The 25474-nt window shown below is 39.4% G+C and overlaps 1 protein-coding gene across 4 annotated transcripts in view; it reads left to right on the top strand.

Annotated features, from left to right (window-relative positions):
* The window catches only part of LOC119799386 (neural cell adhesion molecule L1.1-like), a 67258-nt gene extending 43622 nt beyond the window's left edge, over nucleotides 1-23636 (top strand). For 3 of the 4 annotated variants that reach the window (XM_038309237.1, XM_038309234.1, XM_038309235.1), the window contains 13 exons: nucleotides 5300-5506; nucleotides 7157-7227; nucleotides 7311-7536; nucleotides 10692-10798; nucleotides 11025-11289; nucleotides 13922-14044; nucleotides 14265-14441; nucleotides 14702-14815; nucleotides 16170-16319; nucleotides 16483-16614; nucleotides 16703-16772; nucleotides 17246-17257; nucleotides 21592-23636. In XM_038309237.1, the coding sequence (XP_038165165.1) occupies nucleotides 5300-5506; nucleotides 7157-7227; nucleotides 7311-7536; nucleotides 10692-10798; nucleotides 11025-11289; nucleotides 13922-14044; nucleotides 14265-14441; nucleotides 14702-14815; nucleotides 16170-16319; nucleotides 16483-16614; nucleotides 16703-16772; nucleotides 17246-17257; nucleotides 21592-21850 (1913 nt within the window). In that variant the 3' untranslated portion in view covers nucleotides 21851-23636. The remainder of the gene's footprint in view (nucleotides 1-5299; nucleotides 5507-7156; nucleotides 7228-7310; nucleotides 7537-10691; nucleotides 10799-11024; nucleotides 11290-13921; nucleotides 14045-14264; nucleotides 14442-14701; nucleotides 14816-16169; nucleotides 16320-16482; nucleotides 16615-16702; nucleotides 16773-17245; nucleotides 17258-21591) is intronic. The other variant, XM_038309236.1, reaches the window with a different exon arrangement.
* Nucleotides 23637-25474: the final 1838 nt, after the last annotated feature.

Genomic DNA, 25474 nt, shown 5'->3' with positions numbered 1-25474 from the left:
TTTCTCCTGGAGCCATCCTTAAATGTTTGGCTTTGTTGGCAAAGTCTTTGGAGTTTTCTATGTGATGTGGTGTGTTCCCCACCAAGGGAGCTAAACAGCTTACTAATATCTTAGCTCCCTTGGTGGGGAACACACCACATCACATAGAAAACTCCAAAGACTTTGCCAACAAAGCCAAACATTTAAGGATGGCTCCAGGAGAAACCTTGGTATCGTTTGATGTTACTTCACTTTTCACATGCATACCTATAACAGAGGCAGTGGAAACAGTCAGGACACGTCTTGAACAAGATAGTGATTTAAACAACAGGACTAATTTCACTCCGGACCAGATCTGCACACTACTGGGCCTTTGTCTTTCCACAACCTATTTCAAATTCAGAGGTAATTTTTACAGACAGAAGCATGGCTGCGCAATGGGATCTCCAGTATCACCAATTGTAGCCAATCTTTACATGGAAGAAATGGAAAAGAGAGCTTTAGACACTTTCAATGGAATACCACCAAGCCACTGGTTTAGATACGTGGATGACACTTTCGTCAAAATCCAACTAGAGGAAGTGGAAGCTTTCACCAAACACATCAACTCTGTTGACCGTAACATCAAATTCACCAGAGAGGATGCCAAGGACAACAAACTACCCTTTCTGGACTGCCTGGTGAGCATGGAAGGAGATGGAAGCCTAAACATTGAAGTGTATAGGAAACCTACTCACACAGACCAGTATCTTCTTTTTGACTCACACCACCCACTGGAACACAAACTCTCAGTCATCAGAACCTTACAACACCTGGCAGAACATGTCCCTACTAAAACAGATGGGAAGCAAAAAGAACAGAAACACATCAAAGATGCTCTCCGAAACTGTGGATATCCAAACTGGGCTTTTATCAAATCAGCAAGGAAATCCAAAAGACACGCAACAGAAGACAGCGATGGGAAAATTAAACGCAAAAACATCACAATCCCTTATGTTGCTGGAGTGTCTGAAAAGCTCAAGAGGATTTTCTCCAAACACAAGATCCCAGTACATTTCAAGCCAAACCAAACCCTTAAACAGAGGCTAGTGCACCCTAAAGATAAAACCCCCAGACCAAATATGAGCGGAGTGGTATATGCTGTTCAGTGCAGCGAGGAATGCTCTGATCTTTATATTGGCGAAACAAAACAACCTCTCCACAGACGCATGGCCCAACACAGAAGAGCGGCTGCCTCTGGACAAGACTCCGCAGTACACCTACACCTTATGGACAAAGGACATTCTTTTGAGGACCAGAATGTCCATATTCTGGATAAAGAAAATAGGTGGTTTGAGAGGGGCGTGAAGGAAGCCATCTATGTTAAGAGAGAAAAACCAACTTTAAACAGAGGTGGTGGACTCAGATTCCAGCTTCCAAAAACATACAATTCAATCATAGAGATGATCCCTTCCAGATATCACCAAACCCCCCACCCCATCACAGAGGAACGAGGGACTCACCCGCCCCAGCCGGTGAACAATACCTCCTTAACGACCAACCCTTAACAATCATAGACAGGTTTCAGGTATTACAGGAGACAATCCCCCCCTTAATGGCAATCCCCCCTTTAACGACCGACCCCTAGAATCATAGACAGGTTCAGATATTACAGGCTAACGATGGAACTAACGACCCATTCATCGGTTACCATTGCATGTTTCCAAGCGATACAAGGCGTTGTCTATATAAGACTCAAACTCACTGCGGATCCAGACATTTGAATTGAGAAAGCTTCCTGGAGAGGTGGCGAAACGTCTTCAAATCTTGAAAACCAAGTCCAGTGGATATTTCTTTATTTATCACAATCATCAGAACATCAGCAGCACTGAGTCACAAAGGTAAACTTAAGAACAGCATGGAGGGAACTTGAATTCACCAAGAAAGAATTTCAGTCATGAGGACACCTTACAGTTTGAACAAAGTACTTAAAGAACATTGATGAAAGAAGGTGGAGAAGGCAGAAGGGTTTACCTCAAGCATAGAATTACTGAAAATAAGCTAAACGGTATGCTATTTTTAGTCCAATGCAGTAATGCATTCCTATATCTCTACAATGGAGAAACTCAATGTTGACTATGCAAAAGGAGGACCTGACTACGAGGAGCCAGCTTATTTGGTCACTGCTGCAAACAAGATTGTAAGACAAGTGGTTCTAGAGAGGAAGAGGCCATATGTGGTAAACATCAATATTGTAGTTTAAGTAACAAACCAAACGGTTTTGATCTCGGACTATTTTTTTCCCCCAATTCTTTGAGCATTCACAGCCCTAGATCTTTGAACATTTCTGTGCACCTTGGGAGGAAGTTTTGTGGTGAACTTTGGGGTCTCTCCACTGCTGCCATAACTCGTCCCCCAGGCGGTTATGCTACGTTCACACCAGATGCAATTTCTGCAGCAAAAAAGCTTCTGCTGCCTCAGTTTTTATGCTTGAACATGCCATGATCAGACGCACCTCAAGAGCATTTTGAGGCCAAATGCGTCCAGTAACGTGTGTCCAGATGCATTTGATGCTTCTGCTGCTCCAGTGTTCAATGGTTCAGTGAGAGTGGCTTTGCTTTAATTGCTGTGATCAGTGGGGGGAAAAAAAAGTAGTTTAATGTTTAAGTTAGAAAGTCCACCTAAAAACATTGTCTGTGCAGTCAGTTCATCAAGGTTATGATCCTGCATTAAATATTATTTGGCTGTCGGAGGTGTGCATACCCAGACAATACCGGCTGTGGGCTGTCACTGAAAAACCCTCTGCAGCAGCTGACTTAGGCCCGATCGCGTCTTGAGGTTTTTTACCTACAGCTCATGGTGGCTGTAAGTAGATGTTAGCATTTTTATAGATATACACTGAAAAAAATTATGCAACTGTTTTGGCATTTATTTAATCATATTTGCTTACTTTAACACCATTGTTTTATGTCCTGTCATAATTTTATCTAAGGCTCTGACCCACATGCAGTGAAGCCAAAAAGAGAGACACAGAGTAAAAGTTGAACGGGTTTTATTGAAGTGATATGAGCTCGGTGCACAGTTTCCCCGAACTCTGCTCAGCCGGAACTGGAAGACGAGGGGAAGACAGACTGTTAGTTCAGGCTCAGTAAGAAATATGATTCGTTGATCTTGAAGGAGCGGATTTGTTGTTGACTCACGTTTCCAGAGCAGTAGAGAATCCTTGACTCGGATCTGTGTGTTGGTTTACCGGAGTTTGTCTGATTTGGTGGAGGGCGGAACAGGGTTTACCCAGAACTCGGACGGATAAGATGAACGGAGACGCTGGTTGCCACTCAGATTTCCTGAGGTACTTGAACGGGTCGTGGTGAAGATGATTTCCTTGCTCAGAGTGATTTCAATGATCTCAAAGGTGACTAGATCCAAACCTCCAGTTTGAATCCGTCGCTCTGTTTAAGGCTCAGTTGATCCCTCCTGGGAGAGGCGGTCCGAAAGATCCAGTTTGCAGGAAGGCTTCCTGCCAAAAGGCAAAGGCAAAAAAAAAAGTTGAATCTCAGGGAGACAAGCTCTCAGTCAAATTCAATGAGATCTCAGCTTAGCTAGAGTACTAACTCGCAATACAAAAACTCAGGTTAGACTCAGAATAAACAAAGCTTGGCAAGAGTACCCCAAACTGGCAAACACTCTGGCGTTGAGGTAGTGGCAACCAGCAGCTTAAAAGCACTCCGGTAATGAAGGTAACTGTCCACAGGTGTGTGAGGAGGCGGGTCTGAACCAGGTGCCTCCTGCTGGTGAAAGGGAGAACAATACAAAGACAAACAAACAGACAAACACAAAGACTGGAGTCCTGACACTACCCTGCTAACATGAAACAATGGTGTTAAAGTAACTAAATATGGTTAAGTAAATGCCCAAAACGGTTGCATTATTTTTTTCAGTGTATAGTACAAACTGCAGGTACCAGAATAATAAAAGGGAACATATTTTATATATTTAATTGATAACAGCAGTGCTGTGTCTGTCTTCCTGCCAGCTCCGTGATCAGCTTCTCTGATTGGTTGATGTGGTGTCATGCCTCAGAAGCTCATGAAGCGCTGCTTCTGCTGCTCGAGACTCGTTGCAGGACCTTCTAATGATGAGGGTCAACCATTGAACTTGCATGTAAACCAACTGCTTCTGCTTCTCCAATCACATACTGTGTGAATGTTGCATTACATTGCCATTCACAACTTGAGACATCATTAGGGTCGAACCACGAGCGTCAAATGACAAACAGCCAAATATTGAAAAAAAATGGAAGGTAGAGCCAATGACTTGAGTGGTCTTAAAGGCCCCTTTAGTGGCCCTAATGGTCACATTAGTCAACACAATGGCCCCATTAGTGACCTTAATGGTCATTTAGCCAGATTGTTATGACTGTAACCTATTAGAGTATAAACAGCGATGTGTGGGAACATGTTTAAGAAGGTGTGTTAAAGAGAACTTGTTATAAAGAGGAATAGAACTAACAGTGTTTTGTCTTGATGATTCCCAACAACTACCTTACCTCAGCCACCAAGTGAGTCCAAATCGACATGCAAGCATCACTGATAAGGAGAAAATATTGAATTGTACATAACTTTTATTTGAAATGATTTAAAGGGCTGCAGAGTCAGCCAATGATCAGCTTTAGGGTGATCAAAGAAGTTGTGGTGCCACCTAAGATATTAGCAATGGTGTTTTCTTAAAGAAATTATGTATTCTAAAGGGACTACATGACTTGACAGACTGATCTAAAGACAAATGAAGTAATTTTTCTGCAGGCTATTATAATTTTAGGTTTCAAAGATTTTGTTAGGTAATCCATAAACAGTTTATGGCCACAGAATCCATCGGAGTATTGTGTCTAGGCATGTAGCAATCATTGTGGGCATAATATTTGTATTAGTTGAAAAGGTAATGCTTTTAGATAAGTGTTTTAACAAGAAAAAGACCCCAGACACATCAATAATTGTACTGCATCTTCAATTAAAAGCAAAAAGAATAACATTATAGACCTTAATCTAATAGAAAGTGTGTGTTTGGACATCACTAAAGATGTCACATCTCAGCCAATGGAGCCCTCAACTCCACTGATCACAGCTTCGAAGCAGGCCTCTGAAACAGTTATTCTGTAAATAAATATTACATCTGTGCTTGAAGAGATAGCTAAAACATACACTTCTTTTATTTATAGTATTTTTTGGTAAAGTAAATTTAGACATTATTTTAAATCCAATATATATTTTTGAGACACTGTTTTGAGGAATGGGATATAACATATTTCTGTGACCTAAAACATGACTACATAATTTGCCTCCAGAGTTCATTGTGGAAGCCCAAGAGCAGCCCCAGACAGATAGCGGGAACCCAAGATGGCAGGTGCTGAAGGAGATACCCGGGGATTTCAGTCACATCCAGCTCAGCCTGCAGTCCTTCTGCATTTACCGCTTCAGGGTTATCGCTGGTAATGAAGTTGGCAGGAGTCACCCAAGCAAAGCAACCAACAAGCACGCTACACCACCTACAGGTAAAACCTTGTCACCTGTGTTGACACCACCTGTATTTTCCTATATATATTTCTTCCTAAAATCCAATGAGGTACAGAGCAAGTTCTTTATAATTTAGGATCACAACATGTATAAACATGGGATTATCTAACAGATGCTGATGTTTATTTTATACTGAAGAGCTTAAATAAAAACTGTCTCTTAAATGTATGGACAGGGGTGGATTTAGGAAATTGGGGCCATACGCAAAGACAGGCTTGGGGCCCTCCGAATTGAGAAGACAACACATAAAATAGCCCCAATATACAGATACAGAAATTTTAATAGAATAGACAGATTATTTGTTCAACGTTTTCGTCCCTTTTCTTGTTGTTTTTCTCTTAATGTTTCGTACTCGGCTGACTTTAAATGCTGTCTCATAAGGAATAAAAGTTTTTTTCCAAGCATTAACCCTTTATAGGGGAAGTTACTGTTTTTGATCACTTGCATACCCCTTACAAATAGAGTTCCGCGTCCATCAGTGAGGTCTAGAAGCAAAAGATCTATATCCACCCATTCAGCAAGATGCTGCTACATGGCTATACATCTTATTTTGGGATTTGATCAATTAGATGAGCCCTTGAATGAGATTTTAACTACTGTAAATTAAATTGAAAAAAGTAATAATTCAATAAAAAAAGGTAAAAAGCTAATTAAAAAAAGTTAAAAAGTTAATAAGCCTAGTTAACAATTATATTTAGGTTTATAAATTAAAGAATGTAAGTGCCAGTATCAGCATTATTGCCTCTAGGTTAATGTTGTACCAGAAAATGTGTTTCTTTTGCTCTTTGTTTTTCATTCATTTCTTATAGAACCACTTTTGTTATTTTTCTTAATATATTCGGCAAGTTGGCGTTTCTTGACATTACTTTTTGCCATCAAAATATCCATATTTTTTTAATGTTACAAAGGTAATAAGGTCTTATCCTGGATTCCAATAACACTATTGGCTTGAAATGTTTATTTTCAAAGTATTTCACTGAGGGCCTTAGAAAGGATTAAGCTCACTTAGCTGATTGCTCCTTCCTGTGTTTCCAAAAAGGCGATGGCAAAAGTAAATAACCCAGTCCTTCTTTTCACTGTAGACAAGCCGTGATCTGCTTATCTGTTCTCCATTTTTCATTTGGATGAAATAATGGCTGCATGATTCATGACAGCAGGCAAGATATAGGAGAGCAGGAGGCGGGGTTACCAATCTACTTGCTCTGGAGAGCAGAGTTCGCTGCTTTTAGATGTTGTCGACAAAGGCGCTAAAAAAGCGCTAGAGGGGTCTGAAAAGTCGCTAACTAGAGCAACAAAAGCGCTAAGTTTACAACACTGCTCTTCTCATCATTTGCTTTCTGTTTGAACCTTCCTGAACATGTGTAGCAAATGGACTGATCTGATGTGGTGGACACTGAAGGGCCTGAGACACACTTAATATTATAAGTTTTCTGATGACATTTTAGCAAAAGGAATTATATCAAAACATAATTAATGTGCACAATTAAGGAATAGTTGTATTCAACCATATGGGGACCCTAGGAACTTGCGGCCCTATGCAACTGCCTAATATTGCCTAATGGTAAATGTGTGGGTATGATTAAACTCTTCCCAACATTAATTGTCGTCTTCTCTTCCAACTCCCACAGTTCCATATTCAAACCCCATTAATGTGCGCACTAATTCAACAGAACCAGGGATTCTGCTCATCACGTGGGATGTAAGTGCCTCTGTGAATGAGTTTGGAAGTTTCAGTTGTTACACCGGTAGAACCAAATCTTTTTATTCTATGTGTCACTGCAGGAGATGGAAAAGCGTCTCCACAACGGCCAGGACTTCCGGTACCAGGTGTTCTGGCGGGAGGCTAACAGCCAAAACACAAACTGGGAAAGTTCCTATGTCAAGTCTCCTCCGTTTATAGTAAATAACACTGGAACCTTCACACCGTTTGAGATCAAAGTCCAGGCTGTCAATGCAAATGGATCAGGACCTGCACCAGAGGCGAGGACCGGACATTCAGGGGAGGACAGTACGTCATCAGATCTTTTCTTCTTCATTTTTCCGTTCTCATAGTCATTGTGGTTATTAAATGAACACTAGGAGCAATGCACTATATGGGATTATTCAGCTTGATGCATTTGAGACTTCATAGCTACTTTTAATGAACTTTTTGATTTGAATTCATTTTAACTTGACAGATTTTATTTAAAAACACATGTTAAATGTATTTTACCCTATTCTGGTTGAGGCTATAACTTGAATACATTTTCATATTGTGACTATTTTGATTAATAACAACATATTGAACACCTGCTGTGATGTACTTTGTGATTGCCCCCTAGTGGTGGCAAAATGCATAACAGACAGAAAAAGACTATCCTTGATTTTTTTTTTTTTTTTTTTATACCCTCCACCAGACATTATCGCTTGAACTTTTTTGTACTTTGTTACATTTTAGCATCAAACTTCAACCCATTCTATTTACTATATTATTATTTATTTTTGGGGTTTTTTGTGGTGCACACAAACAAGCAAGTGCACGATTGTGGAGTTTTAATTGTTAAGTAACACAAGTTTGATAAAAAAAAAATATTTATATTCAGCCTGCTGAGTCAATACTTCTTACCTATACCTTTTGCTGCTGGTCTGTAGACTTGCCTCTATGGCATCTTTGCACTTTACACTACTCCGATATTTGTCAAATGTCTTTGCAAAATAGCTCCGTCTGATTTTTTTTTCTGATTTTGGACACAGGATTATGAGTTAATGTCAGCAGAGTCCTGTACAGCTCTGGATGTATGTATTTTGTCTTTGGAACATGAATCCCTGCTCCAGTCTCATCTCTTTTGCAGGCTCTTAGAAACTTCCTCATCCCCACTTAATCAGAGCATCCCCACAGTACGATGTTATGTTTCACAGTGAGGATGGTGGTTTTTCACACAAATAGTTCACCAAAATGTTCAATTTTGTCTGACCAGATTTTCTTCCACACCCCTCTCTGAGAATTTTTACTTAAAAAAAAAAAAATGTCTAAAACACACACTCAAAATAATTGTAAAAAGAATAACTCAGAACCAGCTGCCTTGGTGGTCTTCTGATATTGGGCTATTAAAAGCACCCAGAAAACAACAGAATGGTAACGAGATATATTATACTTTCCTTTTTGTATGAGTTTGAGAGATTAAATGAAAAATGTTGAATATGAACATCCAAACAATTACTATAAAAAATATGTTTTCCTTTCTAACATATTCTGCCACTCTGCCCTAAAATCACACCAGGATATTCAAGTAAAAAAAATAGGAGGGTTGTTATACAGGTGCTGGTCATAAAATTAGAATATCATGAAAAAGTAGATTGATTTCAGTAATTCCATTTAAAAAGTGAAACTTGTATATTATATTCATACATTACATACAAACTCATATATTTCAGATGTTTATTTTGTTTAATTTTGATGATTACAAATGACAACAAATGAAAATCTCAAATTCATCATATCAGAAAATTAGAATATTGTGAAAAGGTTCAAAATTGATGGCCCCTGGTGCCACACTCTAATCAGCTAATTAACTCAAACCACCTGCAAAAGCCTTTAAATGGTCTTTCAGTCTAGTTCTATAGGCTACACAATCATGGGGAAGACTGCTGACTTGACAGTTGTCCAAAAGACGACCATCGACACCTTGCACAAGGAGGGCAAGACACAAAAGGTCATCGCTAAAGAGGCTGGCTGTTCACAGAGCTCAGTGTCCAAGCACATTAATAGAGAGGCGAAGGGAAGGAAAAGATGTGGTCGAAAAAAGTGTACAAGCAAGAGAGATAACCGCACCCTGGAGAGGATTGTGAAACAAAACCCCTTCAAAAATGTGGGGGAGATTCACAAAGAGTGGACTGCAGCTGGAGTGAGTGCTTCAAGAACCACCACACACAGACGTATGAAAGACATGGGTTTCTGCTGTCGCATTCCTTGTGTCAAGCCACTCTTGAACCACAGACAGCGTCAGAAGCGTCTAAAGAGAAACAGGACTGGACTGCTGGTGAGTGGTCCAAAGTCATGTTCTCTGATGAAAGTAAATTTTGCATTTCCTTTGGAAATCAAGGTCCCAGAGTCTGGAGGAAAAGAAGAGAGGCACTTCATCCACGTTGCTTGAAGTCCAGTGTAAAGTTTCCACAGTCAGTGATGGTTTGGGGTGCCATGTCATCTGCTGTTGTTGGTCCATTGTGTTTTCTGAGGTCCAGGGTCAACGCAGCCACATACCAGGAAGTTTTAGAGCACTTCATGCTTCCTGCAGCTGACCAACTTTTTGGAGATGCAGATTTCATTTTCCAACAGGACTTGGCACCTGCACACAGTGCCAAAGCTACCAGTACCTGGTTGAAGGACCATGGTATCCCTGTTCTTAATTGGCCAGCAAACTCTCCTGACCTTAACCCCATAGAAAATCTATGGGGTATTGTGAAGAAGAAGATGCAATACACCAGACCCAACAATTCAGAAGAGCTAAAAGCCACTATTAGAGCAACCTGGGCTATCATAACACCTGAGCATTGCCACAGACTGATCGACTCCATGCCACGCCGAATTGCTGCAGTAATACAGGCCAAAGGAGGCCCAACTAAATACTGAGTGCTGTACATGCTCATACTTTTCATGTTCATACTTTTCAGTTGGCCAACATTTCTATAAATCCTTTGTTTTTATTGGTCTTCAGTAATATTCTAATTTTCTGATATGATGAATTTGAGATTTTCATTTGTTGTCATTTGTAATCATCAAAATTAAACAAAATAAACATCTGAAATATATGAGTTTGTATGTAATGTATGAATATAATATACAAGTTTCACTTTTTAAATGGAATTACTGAAATCAATCTACTTTTTCATGATATTCTAATTTTATGACCAGCACCTGTATTCTTTATTTCATAAACATATATCTTAGCTGGGTTTAAAAGTATTATGTAATATCATATCAATTGACATATGGTGCAGTTGATGGCATAAGTTTACAAAAGAAAACCTGGAGTGGAATCAAGATTTTATTATTTATTTTATGTAGGGAACTAAATTTCAGATTTTTTCCCAGCATGATTTTGTGCTGGATCGTCATTCTGCCTTGTAAAACTCCCTCTTCTCTCCTGACATCTACTTTGTCATTTTTTTATTGTCTTGTCTCAGAGCCAGAGGAGCCTCCCACCGGAGTTTCTTTCACTGTGATGAACAGCACGGTCAGAGTGACGTGGAACGAAGCGCAGAACGTCCGTGGTCATCTGCTGGGCTACAAGGTACCGTTTCTTTACAACTTCACCACTTAAACGTCTCACCAGGGAGCATGATGAGCTTAGTGCAGCATCCTGACTTTATGGGAAATATAGGTTAAATGGACAATTGATGGCATGTCCCATCTTAACAAATATACCTAAATATAGCGTGCTAAATTCTTAAACTAAATGTGAGAACTCAGCAAAATCAGCAGGTGTAATTTTTTTCTGGTGTCTTCCTCTTCATCAGATATACATCAGAAGGTTGGGTCCCCACAGTGCACGAGAGAGGAGGTCGCTTGGCAAACATCACCACATGAAGGAAAGAGACAGACTGGAGAAACACAAACCGACGAACGGGGACAGCAGGGTGGTGCATGTCCATGGTGCAAAGACTTCAGCTGAAGTCACTGATCTGCGTCTGTTCTCCCATTATGAGCTGAAGCTCACTGCCTTTAACAGCAAAGGGGAGAGCCCTCCTTCCCCTCCTGCACATTTCAACACCCCAGAGGGAGGTGAGTCCAAAATCAACTTATCCAGACCTCAGATTGCAGGTTCATGTAGAAACTTGCTCCCGTTTAGGGAAAACTGAGATTTTTCCAACCAAATAAAGGTTAAAAACCCAACTGATCATATTTTCAGAAGAACACAGTTCAGCCCAGATCAGGTATGATTAAACAAAATAATAGGAATGCTCCTGTCAGGGTTTAACCTATGAATGCTGAGTTCTGGTTTTTATATTGTCTCATTTTTTATTCTGACCAAGGGCGTAGGTTTGATTTCAACTTTGGTAGGGACACTTTTGGTCTGATGTCATTGGTCTTATGCAAAAATATGCATGCTCGTTTTTTATGCTTAACGTGAAAATCAGGGTGTGTTTAATTTAAAGAGAAAAGCAGCATTTCTTGTCACATTTATACAAATTTTATTAGCACTACACACATGAATGAGGAAATAGGACTTTTTCCACTTTGAAAAGGTTTGGATTTGAAATTAGCAGCGACTAAGACAGTAGGTAAATCTGTGCCTATTTAACAGAAATATAGTCTAAATATGTCTGTTATATGTGGATTTATACTTTCTTTTAGAAGATATAGAATTGTGCAGAGGTAAATCAAACTTCTTCTCCCTGGCTTTTAATCATGTCTAAGTGGACATTTGGCAAAATTTTATTTTAAATTTATTTTATTCTAAAATGTATTTTAATTGAAACATTTATCCTATTATATTTTATCTCCATTCAATTATTCTTTTTGTAATGTGTTTATGTATTTAAGCTTTCAGTTTTTATCTTATGTTACTTAACTGTGATTCCTGTACAGCACTTTGGTCAACCCTGGTTGTTTCAAATGTGCTTTATAAATAAAGTTTGAGTTGAGTTGAGTATTGTAAATTATAAACATGTTATTAACATCTAATTTTTGGTAGGGACAAATAGGTCGATCCCTATGCAAACCTACGCCCATGATTCTGACCCTTTGAGGACCATGACTTACAAAAACATTTTTGCATAAACCACATTTTTTTCAAACAAACATTTGGTTTAAAAGATAAAATGTGTTCTAGGTGTGAATCCATCAGAGCATGAAGCAATATAAACAGAGCCAGTCCAAGGCACAAGTAAAGAAATCAGCTACTTAGGACCATCACATCATCATAAATCCTATCAAATATACTTTTGACCTGCCTAACAGGAAGTGGGATCCCTAATAACGGAGTAAACCGTCTACTGTTCTGATATGTTCTGTAGAAAAACCAGATAAATCCCACAGTAAGTTATTCCTATGTTTCAGGGGCACATGTACACTATATTGCCAAAAGTATTTGCTCACCCATCCAAATTATTGGAATCAGGTGTTCCAATCACTTCCATGGCCACAGGTGTATAAATTCAAGCACCTAGGCATGCAGACTGTTTTTACAAACATTTGTGAAAGAATGGGTCGCTCTCAGGAGCTCAGTGAATTCCAGCGTGGAACTGTGATAGGATGCCACCTGTGCAACAAATCCAGTCGTGAAATTTCCTCGCTCCTAAATATTCCACAGTCAACTGTCAGCTGTATTATAAGAAAATGGAAGTGTTTGGGAACGACAGCAACTCAGCCACGAAGTGGTAGGCCACGTAAACTGACGGAGCGGGGTCAGCGGATGCTGACGCGCATAGTGCGAAGAGGTCGCCAACTTTCTGCAGAGTCAATCACTACAGACCTCCAAACTTCATGTGGCCTTCAGATTAGCTCAAGAACAGTGCGCAGAGAGCTTCATGGAATGGGTTTCCATGGTCGAGCAGCTGCATCCAAGCCATACATCACCAAGTGCAATGCAAAGCGTCGGATGCGGTGGTGTAAAGCACGCCGCCACTGGACTCTAGAGCAGTGGAGACGCGTTCTCTGGAGTGACGAATCGCGCTTCTCCATCTGGCAATCTGATGGACGGGTCTGGGTTTGGCGGTTGCCAGGAGAACGGTACTTGTCTGACTGCATTGTGCCAAGTGTAAAGTTTGGTGGAGGGGGGATTATGGTGTGAGGTTGTTTTTCAGGAGCTGGGCTTGGCCCCTTAGTTCCAGTGAAAGGAACTCTGAATGCTTCAGCATACCAAGACATTTTGGACAATTCCATGCTCCCAACTTTGTGGGAACAGTTTGGAGCTGGCCCCTTCCTCTTCCAACATGACTGTGCACCAGTGCACAAAGCAAGGTCCATAAAGACATGGATGACAGAGTCTGGTGTGGATGAACTTGACTGGCCTGCACAGAGTCCTGACCTCAACCCGATAGAACACCTTTGGGATGAATTAGAGCGGAGACTGAGAGCCAGGCCTTCTCGTCCAACATCAGTGTGCGACCTCACAAATGCGCTTCTGGAAGAATGGTCAAAAATTCCCATAAACACACTCCTAAACCTTGTGGACAGCCTTCCCAGAAGAGTTGAAGCTGTTCTAGCTGCAAAGGGTGGACCGACGTCATATTGAACCCTATGGATTAGGAACGGGATGTCACTTAAGCTCATATGTGAGTCAAGGCAGGTGAGCAAATACTTTTGGCAATATAGTGTATGTGGTGATTTGTATTTGTTTTTAAATCTAAGCCCAGTTTAACCAACAATCCTTTTGTGCTCCTATTTTATGTGTTTGATTTTGTCTTCACAGCTCCTGGTCCTCCTTCATCACTGAGGTTTGAAAGCCCCACAGATACCTCATTGGTTCTTTACTGGACTCCTCCAGAAGAAATCAACGGAAAACTTAAGGGATATAGAGTTCTGTACCAGAAAGGTAAATTTTTAACTGCTTTAAAGGGAAAAAAATAGTTTAATATGAGCTATTTTTGGTTTATTTTACAATGCAATGATTTAGAACAGGGTTTTGTGTTTCCTGCAAAGAAAAAGTTCAGATTTTAATAAAAAATACATGAAAGTATTGTCAAGGTGTAAACTATTTAGGAAGTGTGTATTTTACACGTGGCACTGAACACATCGGCTTGATTTGTGTTTAGTTTCAATGGGTGACGACAGTGATGTGGTGATGAGGGAGATCCCAGACCCCAAAGTAGACTCCTTTGAACTCAAAGATCTGGATCCCAGCAGCTCTTACCTCTTTAAAGTTATCGCCCAAACTGCTGCAGGAGACGGTCCTGCCATTGAAAGGATCAGCGCCACCCTACTAGAAGGAGGTGAGACAACACAGACTCCCCCCCCCCCCCCCCCCCCTCTTTTATTCCCAACATCCCCAGCACTTAATTGCAATATCCATCAGATAATAAATTCACTATTACAGAAGAGTGATACCTAATCATACAATGATGGTTTCATGATGGCTGTTGATAACAGAGTAGAATCCATAGAAGGAGCATGAGACCACCCCTTTCTCTGGATGTGTGTTACGTTGTTTAAGCGTGCAGTAAAACCTGCTGCCTTTGTCTTCCTCCTGCAGCTCCTCCATCAAACATCACGGTAGTTTCCGGTAATACGTCATTCAACCTAAGCTGGGTCCCTGGAGAGCGCCACAGAAACCATGGTTTCCAAATCTCCTACCTCAGGAAGAGTGGTAAGGAACTGAGAGAATATGATTAGAAAGCTCAGGTCAGCAGGAGATGTGTTTCTTGTGCAGAATAAACCCTAGGGCAACAACCTGTTTGCTGATCTCACTGTCCTTAAGATTCCTATTGTAAAAAAATAAAACAATTCAACTTAATAAAATATTTAACTTCAGAGAGGATTTTTGAGACCTTGCAAACAAGGAAGGAAAAATCTAATCATTTATTTAAAAATGTTTTTGCTTGTGTTCAGGAGACTGTCTTTACAAAGCATTCTTGTTCACAATGTTCAATTAAATTCAGTTTATTTATATAGTTCACTATTATACCAGTAATAGTATACTAGTTCACATCTCAAGGCACTTTACAGAGACAAGTCAACCAGTTCATACAGTCAGATTGGTTCAAAGTTTTCTATCTAAGGAAAACCAGCTGACTGCATTGACTCATTGACTCGACAGCTTTCTCTCACGCCAAGCATGCTTGCAGCGACAGTGGAGAGTAAATCTCCTTTTCAACAGGAAGAAACTTTCCGCAGAACCAGGGTGCTGCTCACACTGAGCCTGATGTTTCACCCATAATCCAGAGAAAGAGCAGAATGTTGCATTTGCTTCAGGCAGAGCTTTTTCAATTGAAACGTACACAAACACCATTATAGTTCTGGTCTAATATGTGGAATATTTAGGATTTTGTAGTGCAGGGAACTATACCTGTGGTAAAGCTCAGCCTTACCTGCAAAGGCATAAATAATCTTCAGTGTTTCAAGTGATCTTTTAATTAAGGCAGGTAGGAAAGAAAACTTCTGCTCTTGAAAAGTCTGCACATAGAGAGCTGTATGCTCAGCCATAACTAAGAGTGGTACTCTGAACTACGGAGAAGGGCACAAACCTCCATATTGCACCCTTTCAGCCCCTCTGGTTGCTAGGAGACCAAGAAGGAAAATGCAAAGGCTTTGTTGCTTTGTTAGTCTCTAGCAGAAGTTTAATAGGTTGAACTGTGGCGACACTCAGGCACATATTAATGAATGTTTTACAAAAAAAAACTACAAAATATCCATACTCTGCTTGAGCACTAGACAGACTGATGACATCATCAAAAACCCTGAAAATATTAAACCCTAATTCCAAAATCTCTTGTTATAAACTGCTTTGGCAGGACTGATGTACCAGAAAATGCTGTTGACAGCATGTGCACATAACAGAGAACACAAAAACTTCTGAATTTTTAATTCCAACCATAGGGGAAAAAATCAACCTATAAAGCATGAAAATTATGTTTTTCACTGGCTCTTCTAGGTTAGAATACAGGCAGACCAGGTAACCAGAAAAACTTTTTTAAATTTATGATGCTCCTCTTTTTTTACAGCTGGCGGTCAGTGGGGAAAATCAGAGCTACTCAACTCCACGCAAGGTTTCTATTCGCTGTCAGGACTCCAACCAGGAACAGAATACAGCCTAATGATTGACCATGATAACAGCACCCTGTGGCAAGGGGTGTTCCGAACCGTAGGACCAGGTGGGTTGGCAGAGGTTTAACCTGTTGGGATCAAATAATTGTATACATAAACTACTTCAAACTGCAGAGAAGAATAAATAAGAGGAGAACGCAGTAGCCCCATCTCTAAACAGCAAATGAGAAGATTTTAAGCCTTACAGATGAAATGTTTTCTATCTCACAGTGCCGTCAGAAATGCCAGGCAGGTTTGCCACCCAGGGCTGGTTGATAGGACTGATAAGTGCCATCCTGCTTCTGATCTTGATCCTCCTCATCCTCTGTTTGATTAAGCGCAGAAGGGGTGGAAAATATGCAGGTACACCTTCACTTATGATCTGCAGACAATGTGACATAAAGCATCTCGTAATGTTACTTATGTGGAGGAATATTTTTTCTACTCCCAGTGAAGGAAAAAGAAAAAAAGGACATCGACTTTGACCTTCAGAACAAAGATGAGACCTTTGGAGAGTACAGGTAGGTATTTAATAGGAAGAGTAAATAGTTTTCACACACACGTAATAGAACAAGAGGAAAATGAACGTAGACAGAGATGCTCACTGGCCACTTTCTACCAGAACCAGTTTGGATCCCTTTTCCCATCAAAACTGCCCTGATATTTTGTAGCATAGAGTGAAAGGTGTCTCAGAAACATTATTTTGAGATATCTGTTCATGTTAACGTGATAATATCCCACCTTTGCTACAAATAATATTAGTCCTCATGGACTTCTAACTCAGACTCGTTACTGTGAATTCAGTCCATGATTCAGACATTGGCTGTAGATAAGGGAGAGCAGTGGGGCGTCTCTCCTTAAAATAAAATGGAAACACTGCTGCTGAATGATTCCCAGAAACTCTTCTTTTGTTTAATCGCAGGGTTTCCTTCAGCTGTTTTGTGTTATTGTAGCTCTTATCTCTTTCTTTCCTCCTTCACCGCCTGTCCTGCAGATCCTTGGAGAGGTGAGGGAGTCCACCGTCCTGTTGTCATGTGCTTCTTTGTTGTCAACGGTTCGGCACGCTGTTTTGCTTCCGCACCAAGATAGTTTTTGTTTTTTGTTTTTCCCAGATCAATATTTGAAGTAATTATAAAAAATAGGACTTAAACAGAAAAAGGACTGGCTATTGATGATTGCTTTTCACCTCCACCTCATTGTCAACATTGCTTATTGTCCTCTACTTTTCCATAGTTTCTCTTTGTCACTTTAAAGCAAATGTATGCCTCCCATCTTTACAAATATCAGTATATCATCTTATGCTGCTTTAAAAGGGACTGCAGAACAGGTTATTCAGGGAGGTTATAGCAAATCTTCGGAAAACAGAACAGAACCTTTTTTAGTTAATAATTCAGATTTTGGCAGATAAGAACCATTTGCTTCATACTGCTTAGAGTGGCGCAACCTGCAACCCCACTTGGATGCTTCCTCACAACAAAAAAATCTTTCCTGAATGCACTTTTTGTTTCAGTTCTCTCTGCATCATTTTCATTTTACACAGGCTACAAGCTTGTTTCACTGTTGAGGCGAATAAAAGCAGTTTTTACTCTGAAATTCGGTCAAAGCTCAAGGTTCCAGCAGTGACACAAATACAAATGTTTTTTTGTTTTGTTTTTTGAGGAGCCAACAGAGCAATTCAGAACATTTAATAATTTTAAAAGCTATAAAAACTTGATTTTAGCGTTGATCTTTCTTCATAACATTGATGGTGTTCCCTTATTTGGCTTCAAGGTGATCAGTTTATTAATTTTTGTTTCTCCACCTGCTTTATTAAGACAAACCACAGGTTTCACCACTGGGATCTGAAGAGTTATGTTTTTTTTTTATATTCAGTTTTTTTGTCTCCTCTTCATTGCTTTTTTTCTTGGGATGAGGTCTTCTATTTTGCAGGAAGATACCATCACTCCTTTTATGTTAGCCAGAATTTCAATCCAGCTTTCATATCTATCTTAGACATAAAAATGGTTACTTTGCAGACCCTCTTGTAAATATAGATTCAGCAATACCTACCGTACTTGCTGCAAACATTGAACTAGCTCTGCCCTGGTGGCAGCATGCCCCCACAGTCCTCTCCTTCAAAGAAAATCACTGTGGAGGTTAGACATGCTGAACTTTTATTTTCTTCACTGCTATATAACTTTTCTCCTGAAAGCTCTTGCTGATCCAGAAAAACCTTCTTCTTCTTCTCAGAAGCAGTGTCCTAACTTGTGCTCCTGCTGCTAACAAACCAAAACCATATTTCAGCCTCATTAGTCTTCTTTTTAAAGCATTTCGGAAGTGATTATATTGGTTCAAGCAAAACTCTTTCACGTCTTCTTAAGATCTGACAATAAAGCACATTTATCTGATAACTCTAGGTACATATGTAACCCGAAGACCTGTGAGAACCCTGGATACCAGCCAAAGACTCGGCTGATGACTAGCTGAAGCCGACAGGTAGACTGGTAACAGGCCTGAAAAGTCAGCTGGTGACAGGCTGTACTGACTGACTGTACGTGAACTGAGTGCAAACAGGCATTGAGGAGACTGGATGCAGGCTGAGCTAACTGGTGCAAACAATCAAAAACATGTCCAGAGTCAGAAACTGATGAGAAATGACTGAGGGTAAGCCAGGCACAGGAACATAGAGAGACACTGACTGGAATGAAGAGCTAGTGATGGCAGGGTGAACACAGGAAAGCGAGCAGGGCACACAAACAATTGGAAACATCCTCATATGAGCTATGAGGTGATATTCTGACAGGGAAAAAATTAGAAAGGCAGGTAGAAATAGGTTGAGGGACAGTTAGGAGGAATTTGGATTAATGGGGAATTGATAAGGTGCATCTACTTACTTACTCTATTTGGCAAACTAAACAAGTAGGGAGAAGGAAACAGCTAGCAAGACCAAAAACAAACAAACAGGCCGGATTCATGACGGTTACTGAGAGGAAGATGCTTCTACTTTTTATCTAAACCAATATGACACATCCTTGAACCCCAGGACTCACTGTCCTGCATGTTTTAGGCATAAAAAACCTTATTTAAAGGAATAGGTTAATTGGTAGGTTTCTGCAGAAACCTGCATAATGGTACACTGATGAGGTTATCCTTTTTGCTGGAGGAGTGAGACATCTTAAACATGGAGACATGGAGACATGGCGCCCTGACGGCCGGAGATAACTGAGCTGAACCTTTTAATCCATTCAATGCATTTCCCATCATTCAATCTGCATCTCATTACTGTGAATCTAAAATTGTTGGAAGTTTTATCCCGAAGAACCAAAAAGGTTTATAAAAGCCGGAATTTGTGTCACTGCAGAAACATTTGCTTCTGACTGATAGCAACCGAGTAAAAACAAACTTTCTGAGCTGCTGCAGCTTTCTTCATATTTTCCAATGAATCATCATTAAAGCTTTCCATTTACAGTTTTAATATCCGTTCTACATCACTGTATGTTCCTAAGTTTTATAACTGGTTGTAACCGAGCATTGCAAAAAAGTATTCACAGCTCTTAACCTTTTTAACATTTTGTTGCATCACAACCACAAACCTTACTGAGTTTTGATGTGATTTTACATACCAGACCAACACATAGCAGTGCACAGTTGTGAACAGGGATTTACATAATATTTTACAAATTAGACATTTTTTGAGAAGTATGAAATGCATTTTCATAATAACTCCCTTTACTCCTATACCTTAATAAAATACAGAGCAATTAATTTCCTTTAGGAACAGATGGCATACATGCAGGTACAGAAGAGGATTAGGGCCACTGGAAAAAAAAAGTTATCTGATTTTTTAATTTTATTTCAGTTTAGTATGGGGAAAAAGTCAGAATTCTGACTTTAATCTCAGAATTCTGACTTTTTTTCTCAGAATTCTGACTTTTTTTCTAAGAATTCTGACTTTTTTCTCAGAAATCTGACTGAATTCTGACAATAAAAAAAGTTCTGAGATTAAAGTCAGAATTCTAAGATTAAAGTCAGAATTCTGAGAAAAAAGTCAGAATTCTGAGATTAAAGTCAGAATTCTGACTTTTTTCCCATACTATACTGAAAAAAAAACGTTTACTGATTTTTTTATTTTATTTCAGTTTAGTATGGGAAAAAGTCAGAATTCTGACTTTTTTCTCAGAAATTTGACTTTAATCTCAGAATTCTGACTTTTTTTCTCAGAAATCTAACTTTAATCTCAGAATTCTGACTTTTTTTCTCAGAATTCTGACTTTAATCTCAGAATTCTGACTTTTTTTCTCAGAATTCTGACTTTAATCTCAGAATTCTGACTTTTTTTCTCAGAATTCTGACTTTAATCTCAGAATTCTGACTTTTTTTCTCAGAAATCTGACTGAAGTCTGACAATAAAAAAAGTTCTGAGATTAAAGTCAGAATTCTAAGATTAAAGTCAGAATTCTGAGAAAAAAGTCAGAATTCTGACTTTTTTCCCATACTATACTGAAAAAAAAAAGTTTACTGATTTTTTTAATTTTATTTCAGTTTAGTATGGGAAAAAAGTCAGAATTCTGACTTTTTTTTCTCAGAATTCTGACTTTAATCTCAGAATTCTGACTTTTTTCTCAGAAATCTGACTTTAATCTCAGAAATCTGACTGAATTCTGACAATAAAAAAAGTTCTTTATTTAGATTTAAGTCAGAATTCTAAGATTGAAGTCAGAATTCTGACTTTTTTCCCATACTACGGTATACTGATATAAAATTAAAGAAAATCTGTTAACTTTTTTTTCAGTGGCCCTAATCCTCTTCCGTATGCAGGTGCTCTAAAGGCAGCTTAATGAAGATCACAAAACACAGCTAATTGCTCAGGCTAATAGGTTGCAAGGAGAGAAACAATCTGAATGAAACATGCAGTATGAAATATAAATATAGAAGACCCAGAAATGGAATCAGAATATTGTAAAGGACATTTTATGTGTACAGAAAAGTTACTTATAAGACACTGTATAAACAGCACAAGTATTAAATAGCAGGAGGAACTATTGCTCATCTGATGGAACATACTGTATGACGGTGCAGATATAGAATATCACAAACCTCTTTAGTATCAGAGATCAAAACATTAATCACTCTTTATCAAATCCGATTGAGTTTTAGCTGTTTAAGAAGAATTTATATTTGTGAAAAAAAATCATAAATCATGACCCAAATTTTTTTTTATTTTAACTATTATCTCCCTACTATGGTCTGTCTCATAGGAGTCCAAATACATCAAAAGTTTGTGGTAGTGACAAAATGTGAAAAAGTAAAAGGAAAAAGCTTATTCGTCCGTTAACAGTTTTTCTATTCCTGTTCTTCCAGTGATGGAGATGAGAAGCGCTCTGATAGTCAGCGCTCTCTGTGCGACGACAGCAAGCTGGGGAGCGAGGACTCCCTGGCTGAATACGGAGACAGTGTGGACATCCAGTTCAACGAGGATGGCTCCTTCATCGGCCAGTACAGCGGCCGTGCCGCCGTCCCCCATGGCAACGAGAGCTCAGGTCCGGCTTCCCCAGTCAATCCGGTCCCGCCGCCCCCCTTTGCTCCGTCCATGTCGAGCATCATCAACCGGCCGAGTTAGATCCACAAACAGCACCAAAAGTGTACACCTATACATGCATGCCTGCAGCAAAATGGAAAAGGGACTGAGTTCTCCCAAATCCACTGCCTGTTTCAAACACATTCAACAATAGACTGTTTACTGGAAGCATTTTCCTTTTTCCTCCTCTTGTTTACAGGTTTTACTCTGGATATAACCACAAACCTGCTAACTGCAAGATGAAGACAGTCTGGAGCTCCTAAATAAGCTCCAGGCTCATTTGGCTCGTGATATATTTAGAGGTAAACCCACAAATATATCTTTTTAATATTAATTTAAGCGTCTGTTTTGATTTGAATGCAGTGAGTAAAAGTTTACCAAACAAGTTTACCTTTTCAGCATCACTGCCATATTTTTGTTTCACAAAAACTTGGAGTTAGCAGATTTGTAATAATGACACACAGGACTACTCACTAAACTGATAATTTAATTGCACTGTAGCTGTAGCTATAATTCCTTAGAATGTTACAAATCTTTGACAGTTAAATAGTGAAGGGTTTTAAAAACTGGTGCAGACAAGACCATTGGAGGTAAAAATATGAAGCATTTATTTTTTTTTCTACCATAAATATTTAGCCTGGTTGATTACTTTTGTTTGTTTTTACTTAACCATCACCATTTCTTTATAAGACAATTTTTTTATGTATTCATAGACAAACAGTGGAGAACAAGAGCCCCTAGAAAAGATGCAGATTTTCTTTTAAAGGTGATGAAACGGTATTAACCACTGCTTCTCTGTGCAGCTTCAGTGTGCGACTAAATCACATAATCAAAGTAAAGTATGGATCTGGCATTTACTTTTCGGTGATATTTTTTATTTCAGCAGAATTGAGCTGCATCTTGAATGTGCCTCTTAGTTTTCCAAATGAAAAGATGTATCATAAGATAAGTAATTCAATTGACCAGCAGATGGCTCCAGTTTTAAGTGATGAAAATGGTTTTAAGCCATGACTTAAGTTCCACTCGCATCCTTAAACTGGAGTCTGGGTCTTCAGAAGGTTTAGTTGGGATAATTCAGACAGCAATGCGCTCCTATGCACGCAAATACAGCTCATAAAGTAGATGCAGGTCCACAGGAGAAGAAAGCATGAATGGATAAAATTATGGAGGCAGAAAGAGAATCTAATGTTTCCTTCTCTGAATGTAAATAAAACCTTAAGATTGTCTTTTTTTTACTTTATACAGCTTCTTTTATAAAATAACCAAATTGTTGTAATTATCTATTGACGTGTTTGATTTTGAGCGTTTGTAAGCTACAGACCTCCCACCCAACGTCCTCTGCTGTTGACTTTTCCTCTCGTGTCACTTAGTAGCTCGAAGCTTCTTTAGAGAAGAATAGATTCATAGAGAATTCAACCCTCTTCCTGTTTCCTTTTCTAGTGCTTAGAAATGCAGAAGAAATACAGATTATCATAACATCCTCTGACATAACGTAATATTATTAGAAATGCCAGAGCTCTTTTAAATGGATTTGGATGAGAAGTATGGAGGCTTTCTGATGAATCAGCTCAGGGAACTGATCAGAAGGCTCCATCTGATGGTTTCGTCCCAGACAAGAAGGCCAGCTCTACAGAAGCTGTACACCAGGGGTTCAAACTGGGACAAACAAACTCAGTCCCAGAAAATATCCGATGGGAGAAAGAGAATACGCTGCAATACTGAGATGTGCTAACTAACCTGCTTGTTGCATTGTGCGCTGTACTGTAAGCTGGCAAACTAACCTCAGATTGTCATCTAATGAATAAAACATGGACAATGCATAAACAACCATGCCTGTTTCCTCTGTTTAAGTCTGAGTCATATGGAGATGTTAAAGAAAAGGCGATCGCTGAGGAGCTGCTGTGTAGAAACTGTTGCTTCACAGCCGGAAGATCAGAGGCCATGTGTCTCATATTTCTGTGCATGCATGGATTCCCTCTGGGCTTTCTCGGAAGACTCCAGAAAAGAACATGTATGTTAAGATAGCTGGTTTCTCAATTGCCCTTAAATATGTGTGTGGTTGTCAGGCGACCTGCTTAGGGTCCTCATTTCTACCCCACTAACTACTGAAATTTAGCACCAAGCTCAGGCTACCCTGCAAGGAGTAGGAAAGTTTACAGAATGCCTACTGGATAGATAATTTAACAGTTATACTATGTTTTATATTTCTCAAAGGTTAAAACTTGGGTTTCAGGATGATAACACCCAATAGGGCTGGGCGATATGGAAAAAATACTATATCACGATATGGATTATTTTATATCACGATAACGATATATATCACGATATACCACAACTGATGTTGCATTTTATGTTTTCATAGTCCGTCAGATGGACAGGGTTGAAAAAAATCTTTCATCGCCTATTTTTTACCCATCATCTTGTTTAATAATATGAGAATCCCAACCCCAAACCAAGAACACCAGTTATGCAATTTGCGGCCTTGACAGTGAACAGTATAGAATCTTGGCTATTGCGCTGCAGTAATTAATCATTTAATATTCATTTGTTATTGACATTTTATAAAATTCCAAGGCCAGTTTTTTCTCTTGTCTTTCACTTACCTTGTTTTCCACTAGGAGGCGCCTCGCCTATTTAAGAAGAAATGTGTCTGCACTGGTAATACATTAATTAAAATGCCCACATGTTCTACTGGATAGGAGTGTCAGTGTAGTTAAAAATGTGATCCATCATACGACCTGTACCACAATTATGGGTGTTTCAGTTGTTCTCTTTATTTTTCAGCAGTCACAAGAGAAACGTGCTGCACAGTTTAAAAACATGGAACACAACAGTACTATACAACAAACTATAACAAACAGTACACACTAATACACACAGTATGATTTACTCTAAAGGGGAAAAAGTGAATGCTACAGCACCTTTGTGTGTAAACACAACACTCACAGGTGCAGTAGCCTTCACTTTTCCCCCCTTCAGAATAAATTATAATATCAGTGAGGTCCAGTAATGGATGCGTATGCTGTAAAAGCACACAGTTCATTGGTGTAAGCATATTAGTAAAACCAATAATAGTAAAACTAGCGAACGTACAAAAGTGCATAGCAATGTCAGGCTCATACCTTGGGCGAGCATCACTCCGGTGTGGTCCTCAGGAAAGTACACGGTCTGTAGACACCGAGCGCGGAGGGTCCAGTCCGTGATAAGGATGGTGAGACTCATATAAGGCTGTGTTGCTCTACTCATCCACATGTCCGTAGTCAACGCATAATGCGTCGCACCACTGCGTACCTCTCTCTCCACTTCAGCCCAACAACTAGCATATAAGCCAGGCAGCTCCGCTTTAACGGTAAAATCTTCTTGGGTGTCCATCATTCATTTTTTTTCAAGCCAGAAAGAAATTTCACGGGCTCTCTCCATCAGTAATGTCGCAAACGTATGGTGCAAAGCCGCGTGACGTAAAGTGGTGTAGTGTCGCAAAACCACGTTCTCTACACATTATCTTTTTATTCTCTTTTTTTTTTCGTTATATACACTTAGAGTTTGCATAGCAAAAACGCAAAATGTTATATTAACAGATTATATTAAAATGTATATTAGCAGTAATAATAATAATAAAGAAGTTTATCACGATAGAAAAAATAGAGGAGAAAGGTCACGATAGAC

This window comes from Cyprinodon tularosa, unplaced genomic scaffold (assembly GCF_016077235.1).
Source record: "Cyprinodon tularosa strain WSP-4 unplaced genomic scaffold, ASM1607723v1 ctg66, whole genome shotgun sequence".
In the NCBI taxonomy this organism is placed as follows: Eukaryota; Metazoa; Chordata; class Actinopteri; order Cyprinodontiformes; family Cyprinodontidae; genus Cyprinodon; species Cyprinodon tularosa.
The sequence above is the reverse complement of the archived record's forward strand: the minus strand, read 5'-3'. Positions and strand labels throughout refer to the sequence as shown.